At 49.0% G+C, this 10292-nt stretch overlaps 1 protein-coding gene across 2 annotated transcripts in view; it reads left to right on the forward strand.

Moving 5' to 3' along the window:
* CUX2 (cut like homeobox 2) overlaps positions 1-9865 on the forward strand; it is a gene marked incomplete at both ends in the record, with an annotated part of 264482 nt that extends 254617 nt beyond the window's left edge. For both annotated transcript variants that reach the window (XM_079717842.1, XM_079717841.1), the window contains 4 exons: positions 2261-2533; positions 3993-4181; positions 5426-5699; positions 9073-9865. In XM_079717842.1, coding sequence (XP_079573968.1) covers positions 2261-2533; positions 3993-4181; positions 5426-5699; positions 9073-9865 — 1529 coding nt within the window. The remainder of the gene's footprint in view (positions 1-2260; positions 2534-3992; positions 4182-5425; positions 5700-9072) is intronic.
* Between the last annotated feature and the right edge of the window lie 427 nt (positions 9866-10292).

Consider the following 10292-nt stretch of genomic DNA (forward strand, 5'->3'; position numbering starts at 1 on the left):
AGGGGACTGTGAATTGCTCCAGGTCTGTGAGGTGGGCAGGGACAAGAGAGTCCATATCCTTAAACACCAGGACAAGAGGAGGTACACGTTTCTTGTGCAAGGGGCGGTGGGGAGCCATTGAAGGTTCTGAAGCATGAGAGTGGTCTGATCAGAGTGATCTACTTGTTGTCCACAGGGAAGGAAGAACCCATCTAGAGCAGAGAGAGGCTCAGGATGTCCTTTCTAGAATCAAAGCCACTGCAGGATGGTTATGGGGCTCCCTTTACTTCCTACTTATCATACATTTTTATGTTTATCTTAACAAATTTCCATCAGGCACCAGTTAAACACTTTGAGGAAGAGGTACCTTTTCCTACTTCGCTGGAAGGCACCTTGTGGACTGGCACAGGGATTCCTAGACACCCTGTACCACACGCCCCTCCCTATTAGGGGCACCTCCTTAGGCACGTCCCCTGCCCTCCCTGGATTGTCCAGAGGCTCAGCTCAAGCTGGAAAGTCCAGTGGGTGACTCTGATTCCTCAAGAGGTGATCCGCATTATCTCGAGTCCTCTCCAGGCCCTGAGTAGGATAGTTGCAAGTGTAGCACTGTTTGTTTTACGGCCCCATTTAACAGATTTAGGAACTGAGGTTCGACAAAGTCATCCCACCCAAGATAACTTCTAAGTGGTTTTTAAATATACGTTCACACAAAATGTCTTTTGACAAATGAAAAATATGATTTTAAAACTCACTTTCTTTTAACATGCCAAGGTACTGTGGACATCTTTTCTTGTTCTTTTTTCAGTTTTATTGAGATATATTTCACATAGAACACTGTGTAAGTTCAAGGTAGACAATGTAACAATTTGATGTATATATTGCAAAATGTTTACCATGGTAAGGTTAGTTAACACATCCTTCCCCTCACATAATTACCATTTTGTTGTTATAATGAGAACATAAAGCTGTACTCTCACAGCAGCTGTCATATAGTACAGGATTGTTAACTACAGCCACCATGCTGTGTATCAGATCCCAGAACTTACTCATCTTATGTGGACATCTTTTCATTACATTATTATTTTTTTTTTTGGTACGCGGGCCTCTCACTGTTGTGGCCTCTCCCGTTGCGGAGCACAGGCTCCGGACGCGCAGGCTCAGCGGCCATGGCTCACGGGCCCAGCCGCTCCGCGGCACGTGGGATCCTCCCGGACCGGGGCACGAACTCGTGTCCCCTGCATCGGCAGGCGGACTCTCAACCACTGCGCCACCAGGGAAGCCCTCATTACATTATTCTCAACTGCTGCAGGGACTCACTGTATTTTATTTAGCTGATGCCCAGTAGTTGGACTTGTAGGTCATTGCCAACTCCTTTTTTTCCTTGACTTTCAATTTTGATGTAATTTCTAATTTACCAAAGAGTTGAAGCAATAGAACAACCAACTTCCTAGACCCTACACACAGATTCACCAGTTGCTAATTTTGCCATATTTGTGCTCTTTCTCTCTTGACCGTTTGAGAAATTAATTGAAGACATCATGTCCCTTTACCCCTAAATGTTTCCAACAAGTATTTCCCAAGCATGAGAAATTTTACAATAATAACAATACTGTTACATAACCCACCATCTATATTCAACTTTCCTCTGTTGTCCCAGTAATCACGTTTATATAATTTTATTTTTCCCTGTCCAGGATCAGATTCAGAATAACTTGTAGTTAGTCATCATGTCTCTTCAGTCTCTTTCAGTTTGGACCATTCTTCTGCCTCTCTTTGTTTTTCAGTTTTGACATTTTTCAAGTCTAGAAGCCAGTTATGTTGTAGACTGGCTCAGTTCACCTTTGTCTGATGCTTCCTCATGATTAGATTCAGACTGTGCACTTTGGGCAGGAATATCACAGAAGTGATACTGTGTCCTTCTCAGTACATCGTATCAGGAGGCACCAGTTGTTTATTTGTCCTATGATTGGTGATGCTAACTTTGATCACTTGGTTAAGGTGGTGTCTGGCAGGTAGCTGTACTGTAAAGTTACTGTTTTTCCCTTTGTAATTAATAAGTTTCTTGTGGGGAGATACTTTGGAACTATGTGGATATCCTATTCCTCATCTAACTTTCATCTGCTAGTTTTCACATCCAGGACAGTCCTCGCCTGAGATATTACTATGGTGGTTGCAAAAGGGGTGTTGCCAACTCTTGGCTCTAGCGAACAAGCCTGCCCAGACCATGCATGTCAATGCCAGATTGCAGTAACCGCCTTCTCTGTCTCTCTGTGGCCCACAGCCAGTCCCACTGAACCAAGGTCCTCGCCATCCCCACCCCCTAGTCCCACGGAGCCGCCGGAGAAGACATCCCAGGAGCCCCTGAGTCTGGCACTGGAGAGCAGTAAGGAGAACCAGCAGCCGGAGGGACGCTCCAGCTCCTCGCTGGGTGGAAAGATGTACTCAGGCAGCCAGACCACAGGGGGCATCCAGGAGATTGTGGCCATGTCCCCCGAGCTGGACACGTACTCCATCACCAAGAGGGTCAAAGAGGTCCTCACAGACAACAACCTAGGTACAGGGTGGTGGGAATCAGGGATGCTGCCTCCCACCCCACTTGGCTCCTCCTACTTGCCTTAAGGAAAGTGCTGGCAGTGAGATCCCAGTCACTGGGGTCCTGACTGCGGGTGCCAGTCAGCCCTGGGGCATCCAGGACCCTCTGGGAGGCATCTGACAATGACCTGGGTCTCTAGAGTGGGACACAAGGGAGGTCAATACGGGTCTGAAAAGGACCTAAAGTCCTGAGCCCACAGCTTTCAAAACTTCCTTCCAGGAGGACTTAAAGAATCCCAGTAACAGTGAGACTCTAACACAATCTTGATCCAGTGCTGGGGGCACAGAGGAGAAATCTGGGTTCTTTAATTTTTTGAATCACAAACTCCTCCAAGTCTCAAATGGGAGTCAAGCCCCCCTCCCAGAGGGATACACACAAGCCCCAACTTTTCACTACAATTTCTATAATAAAAATAAGGCATCTTTATTTAAAAATACCAAATATGGGCTTCCCTGGTGGCGCAGTGGTTGAGAGTCCGCCTGCCGATGCAGGGCACACAGGTTCGTGCCCCGGTCTGGGAAGATCCCACATGCCGCGGAGCGGCTGGGCCCGTGAGCCATGGCCACTGAGCCTGCACGTCCGGAGCCTGTGCTCCGCAACGGGAGAGGCCACAACAGTGAGAGACCTGCGTACCGCAAAAAAAAAAAAAAAAAAAAGTACAGAAAAAAAGAATTAAAATTTAAATAAAAAAGTAAAATCTCCCCTGCCTCCCCCTTCTCTGACACTTTCTGAACACATACAAGAATATATGTTCACCTAGTTTCTTCTTTTCTTTTTTCTAGACAGATGAAATTACACACAGGCTGTCCTTATACTTGCTTTTTAAAAATTAACACTGTTTGTGGACACCCTTCCCGTTTAGAATGAATAGCCACCTGCATTCTTTGTCACTGTTGCAAAATTTTTCAGGCCATGGATGCCCCACATTTTTTACCCAACTGATGAGCATTTTGCTTGTTCCCAATTTCCTGCTGCCTCTGAAACTGTGTCCATATGCGTCTTTGTGCCCTTGGGCAAATACAACTGGAGGATAAATCCCAGGCAGTGGAATTGCTGGATCAGAGGATATGCACATTGACATTTTGATAAAAACTGTCAACTTACTCTCTGACAAGGTGATACTAATTTGTACACATGAAGTTTGCAGACAATTTCAGGGATCCCCTAGGAGTGAAGAACATCTAAATTATGAAAGCATTTTTGTTTGGTAGCTGTGTGCCCGCCCCCATCTCATATTTTGTAGAAAGGTCTCTTCCAGATACACACTGGGTGTGGGTTCCCCCATGTGTCTAGTCCTCCCTTCTGAGTCAGTGGAGACATTCCCTAGGTTCTGCCATGTCTCTGGCCTACTTCTTGTGTCTCCTGGGAGCACCTCTGCCCAGCCTGGGGGTTACAGGTTGCCCTCCTCCCCTGTCTCCAGGGCAGCGGCTATTTGGGGAGAGCATCCTGGGGCTGACACAGGGCTCCGTGTCTGACCTGCTGTCCCGACCAAAACCCTGGCACAAGCTGAGCCTGAAGGGGCGGGAGCCCTTTGTGCGTATGCAGCTGTGGCTCAATGACCCCCACAATGTGGAGAAGCTGAGGGACATGAAGAAGCTGGAGAAAAAAGGTAAGCACTGGGTAAACTCAGGGTCCCAGATAAACTCAGGGTCCCAGTGAGTCCAGTCTCAGTCTGGTGTGGAGCTGCAAGAAATAGCAATTCCACAGAATATAACTGCAAGCCATTAAAACATTTACTACTTCTCCCCTGAAAATTCCAATAGCCCATCTCTCTCAGCATCCTTCCCCACACTGACAGCTACTCCAAAATCTTTTGTATATTCCACAAAACCCCCTTTCTCTCTGGTCCCTCCATCCTCTGCGTCACGTCCCTATTGTATTACCTCCTTTGCCCATTACCCAGCTTCTACACAACAAAGCACAGAATTGACCCAGCAAACAAGAATCCTCCCTTGTGGAAGTGGACAAGAAATTTCAGATTCTTACATGGTCTATATTATTTTATATCCCTGAAAAAATGAGCTGGCATCGAGTACCTGTTTGTGCCCTCCCAGTCTCATGCTGTGAATAAGGGATTCCTGGATCTTAAAAAGCTCAGGGTCCAGTTGGGAGATAAGATACAAGGAGTTGGAAAGTTGTCATCCAGGGCACCAAGGCAGTTCATGATGAGGGCCCAGGGTCAAGCCAAGCTGTAAGCGGCACATGGGGCAGCGCCGAGTCCGGCTGTTGGCATCAGACAGCTGTACAGTTGAGAACTTGTCCTGCCACTTCCTGGCTGTGTGACCTTGGGCAAGTTACTTCCCTTCTCTGTGCCTCATTCTACTTCATCTGAAAGTAAGTCACAGCATCTACCTCAGGGCATTGCTGTGAGGATTAAATGAGACCCTAACGCCTTACTTCCTCCATTCTGAGGTGCGCCTTTTTTCCCCTACATTTTGACAATTTGAGGCTGAGATGCATCATGCAATTACTATGTTCGTTTAAAATTAATGTCCTGCCCCTGCCCCCAGCAAAAGTAGTGAAATTCAGGGACACTTCTGACAATCAAGAGAATGCTCCAGAGCACCCTTTTTCAAGCACTTGCTTCCTGTCTGTGAGGCGAACCTTCTACATATGTTAACAATTAGAGTGCTAATGACCAGGTGTGCGTAGGCGAGCGTCTCGCTAGGAGGAAGTGAAAGGAGAGTAAGAAAGGAGAAAAGGCTGAGACTGGGCGGGGGTCCCTACGTTTGGGGCATGGAGGGCTTTGAGGGCCGCTAGCTGATGCTTGGTTCAGCTCGGGTAGCAATGGGCCTCTGGTCGGCCGCTCTCAGCCCTCCCCCGCTCCCTCCCCCACCCGCCCGCCCGCCCCAGCCTACCTGAAGCGCAGGTACGGCCTCATCAGCACCGGCTCAGACAGTGAGTCTCCAGCCACCCGCTCCGAGTGCCCCAGCCCCTGCCTGCAGCCCCAGGACCTGAGCCTCCTGCAAATCAAGAAGCCTCGAGTAGTGCTGGCCCCTGAGGAGAAGGAGGCACTGAGAAAGGCCTACCAGCTGGAGCCTTACCCCTCCCAGCAGACCATCGAGCTCCTCTCCTTCCAGCTCAACCTCAAGACCAACACCGTCATCAACTGGTTCCACAACTACAGGTAGGGACCCTGAATGGGTGGCCACTGGGAGGGTGGGCAGGGGTCTCAGCCGGACCCCCTTCCCTGTCCCGGGGCCTGGAGGGAGCCCAGCATGGCCTCTGGGAGATAAGAGGACCATAGTGCTTTATAACATAGGCAGACCTGGATCTATTGATAAATCCCAGCTCAACCATTTCCAGCTGTGAGGCCTGGGCAAGGGACTTCACCTCCCTGAGCGTCAAGTCTTCTAACCTAGAAAATGGGAACCATAATGGGATCTACTTCATATAGTTGTCCTGAGGATTTGATGGGCTAACGTATTTACATAAAATACCTGGCACACAGTTTGTGGTAGGTGTTGACATTATTATTGTCACTGTCTTTATTATGACTTCACCCAGCTTGCTCCGCGTCTGTGAAGGGACAGGGAATGGTGTTTGGGGCACAGGCCTGAGGAACCCTAACTACCCACTGAACCTTGTGTCAGAGCCCCGATTTGGGGCTCTTGGCCTCTCCCACTCCTAAGGCCAAAGGCAACCCCTGTGGCAGCCCCTTGGGCACCATCCACCTCAGGGAATGGGTGATTCCTATTTCTATGGTGCCTTCTCCCACTCACCAGTCCCTGGTCTTAGGAGTAGCTGACCTGCAGTGGGCTGGGCTGCCCGGGAATTTAGTCCCGGGGCTGGCTGAGGGCATTGACTGGCTGAGTCCAGCAGTTTCCAAGGAGACCGCAGAAGGGCTTCCTGAGAGCCCTGCAGAGAAGGGTTGATGGGATTTCAAGGACCATCTCTGAGGCAACCCCCACCAAGCCTGCTGAGCAAGAAATGCCTCTGTTGCCTCTGTGGTGCCAGAAAGGAGAGCCTCTTGATCCCCAAGAAAGAGGAAGGAGGAGCCTGGAAGGGTGGAATGCCTGAAGTCTCTCTCCACAGCCCAGGCATGGGCATCACACAGACCTGAGTTCAAGTCCCACCTTGGCTGTGTGTTATTGGGCAAATCACTGTACCTTTCTGAGTCTCATCCCTATTTTACAGATAAGGAACCTAATACTTAACCCCACAGTGCTGAATTGAGGATCAAATGAAACACTTCAAGTGTACATACTTCGTAAAATATTGCTTATTATCTTGCTCAGACCCAGAGCCTGCCAAACAGCAAATGACATAGGTCCTTAAAGCCTCAGGCCCTCCTTCCCTCCCAGGGGACATTCTCTCCCCTCTTGTTTCCCACAGGAACTGAGCCCTCTATTATTATTCAATGTATTCATTCAATAAATATTTGCCATGTACGCACAGTGAGCTAGGGTCAGGAGATACCGGGGTTCAAAGCTATCATCCCTGCCCTAGGGAGCTTAAAATCACAATCCAGATAATTTTACCACAACCTAATAAATGCTGTTAAACAGGAATGAATACGGGGCTGAGGGAAAAGGGAATTCTACCTAGGGAAAACTTTATAGAGAGGTGGCCTTTGAGCTGGGCTTTGAATGAGCAGAGAGAATTCCACTCCCAAAAGAAACCACTCTCTAAGAGTTCTAATTGTAGAAGAATACATTACTTCATTTAGAAAATGTTTACTGAGCACCAACTCTGTACCAAGCACCAAAGAGAACAAGACAAAGTCCTTGCCCTTAGCATCTCTTATAGACCAGCAGGGAAGGTCACTATTAAATGAGTACTTATATTAATGTATCATTACAACCTTCAGTGAGCTCTAGGAAAGGTGAACAATAGGATGTTTTCAGAAAAAATTACCAGGGAGGACCTGCTATAGATTTGGGAGTCAGGAATTGAAGAAAAAGACTAATTTTTACTATGGTGTAAATGACTATTAGCCTCATATTTATACTTGATCTACAGTTTGGAAGCTCTAATGACAGAGGCTCAGGCATTGAGCCATCCCAGAACACCCTCAGATCCCACCTTACCGGAAACGACTAGCGCTCCCCCTGGTCCCAGCAGCTTTTCCCTCTAGAGGGGACTGAAGGAGATGACAGAATCTCCTGGAAGGTGGGCAAGGCCACCTTTGTGGAGGGATTAGGGACTGAGAGAGAGAAGTGAACCAGATCACCCTTCACAGTCCCTCCAGGCTCAGGATCCTGGGATGGGGCCCCATCCCCCACCTGGGCAGGGAGCCAAGGAGGCAGGAGAGTGTAGCCAGACTGCTGGGTTCAGGGCCCAACTGCACTACTTGCTGGATGTGTGACCGTAGCAGTCCCAGTGCCTCTTTGAGCCTTGTAATCTTTGTCAGTGGGAGTGAGACTAGTATCCTGCTCATAAGGTTATTATGAAAAATAAATGAAATAACCTGCAAAAGTGCTTGGCCCCGCACCTGGTACATGATGAGCACCCATCATTATGATGTTTATAATTAAAATTTATAAATGTGAGTATTATTTATCAGTAACATGTACTTTATTATTAATATTATAAATAATGGTATTAATATATATGATGTCATTAATAAAAAAGGTCAGAGGGCTACAGCATTGAAGATAGATGCTGAGGAAGCCCTGTTGCTCTGTGACCTTGGACGAGTGATTTGACCTCTCTGGACCTCATGCTATTAGGAAAATAGTTAATGGAGTTAGACCCATTCCTATCATTTCCTGCTCTAAAACATTATAAGTTTCCCTCTGACAACAAGGAGGCCATTGAAGTGAAGAGAGGATTGGTTCTGGACTGGAGTTCAGGGTTCCCAGGTTCTGGTCTCAGCTGTGCCTCTGTGTGCCTTGGTGACCTAGACAAGTTATTCTGTGTGCCTCAGTTTCCCCTTCTGGGCTGATGTCTAAGAGTCCCTCCAGGAAAGAAGCAGGGGGTTATTGGCACAAACTCGATCTGGGTTTGACTTTGAAAAATGCTCTAAAACAGCACTGTCCAATAGAAATACAGTGAAAGCCACGTATATAATATAAAATTTTCTAGTAACCACATTAAAAAAAAAAGAAACAGATGAAATTAATGTAATAATATATTTTATTTAGCTCAGTATATACAGATATAACCATTTCAACATGTAATCAGTATAAAAACTTAAATAATGAGAGAGCCACATGTGACCAGTGACCACTGCACAGGACAGCACAGGTCTAGATTGTGAGCTTTGGGATCCAACAATCCTGAGTTCAGGTCCTGGTTCTGCCACTTATTGGCTGTGAAACCTGGGGCAAGTCATTCAACATCTCTGAGCCTTGTTTCCTCCTCTATGAAGTGGGGATAATAATAGCACCCACCTTGCAGAGTTGTTGAGAGGACTTACTAAGATGCTGCATGTGAAGAAGCTTATGCCTAGTGAACCCCCAGGGAAGTGGGTGGGGTCAGAAGGCCACTCATGTGATTTGACTCCAGGGTTAGCCGGTCCCCGTCCAGCCCCTTGCTCACCGCCGTCTCTGCCCCAGGTCCCGGATGCGCCGGGAGATGTTGGTGGAGGGGACCCAAGAGGAACCAGATCTTGACCCCAGTGGGGGTCCTGGCATCCTACCGCCAGGCCACTCCCACCCAGACCCCACTCCGCAGAGCCCCAACTCTGAGGCTGAGGACCAAAAGCCTACCGTGAAGGAACTAAAGCTTCAGGAGGGTCCCGAGGAGAGCATCACACCCCTGACCACCCAGGACAAGACGCAAGTGAGGATTAAACAGGAACAGACTGAGGATGCTGAGGAAGAGGCAGGCAGCCAGGACTCAAAGGAGCTGGACAAAGGCCAAGGTTCCCCCAAGGAGGTGCATCCTGACCCTCCGGGTAACGACGGACTCCCAGAAGCAGCCCCAGGGCTCCTTCTTCCAGGCGGGACCACCCCAGCCTGCCCCTCGCTACAGCCCCTCCAGGAGAGCGAGGGCGGGGAGTGGCTACACCCGGACCCTCTAAGTTTTAAGTCGGCCTCAGAGTCCTCACGCTGCAGCCTAGAGGTGTCGCTGAACTCACCCTCAGCTGCCTCCTCGCCGGGCCTCATGATGTCTGTGTCACCTGTTCCTTCCTCTTCAGCCCCCGTCTCCCCATCCCCACCCGGCACCCTCCCTGCCAAAGTGCCGAGTGCCAGCCCCACTGCCGACGCAGCCGGGGCCTTGCACCCCAGCACCAAGGTGAACCCCAACTTGCAGCGGCGGCATGAGAAGATGGCCAACCTGAACAGCATCATCTACCGGCTGGAGAGGGCTGCCAACCGCGAGGAGGCCCTGGAGTGGGAGTTCTAAAGGTGGGGGCAAGGGGCTCGCCGTGGGGGCCACCTTCCCTCTCACTCAGGGCGGGGTAAGGAAGGGAGGAGCTCAGCCATCAAAACGTGGACCGCAGTGTCGCGCCGCTTGACAGTTTTGGTTGTGATCCCGGTTCCGTGAAGTCATGAGTGAGCAGGTGAGGCAGGTGCCTCTGCTTCCCCTTTTCAGCAGCCCCTGCCCTGGGGAGCACCCCCTTCTCCACTCTGGCCCCTCCACAGGAGGCAGAAGCAAAGTGGCGCCACATTTTTCCCCTGGAAACTCCAAACTCTTTTAGAAAACTAAATATTTATAGACCTCTTTTAGATATTTTAATAAAGGATCCTTTGGAATTTATTCCCAGCTGATGCTGTTTTGATATTACAGAGAGTTATGAAATCAGGATACCGTCACAACTGTTGCGAAGTAT

The sequence above is a fragment of the Hyperoodon ampullatus genome (assembly GCF_949752795.1).
Source record: "Hyperoodon ampullatus genome assembly, chromosome: 13".
NCBI lineage: Eukaryota > Metazoa > Chordata > Mammalia > Artiodactyla > Ziphiidae > Hyperoodon > Hyperoodon ampullatus.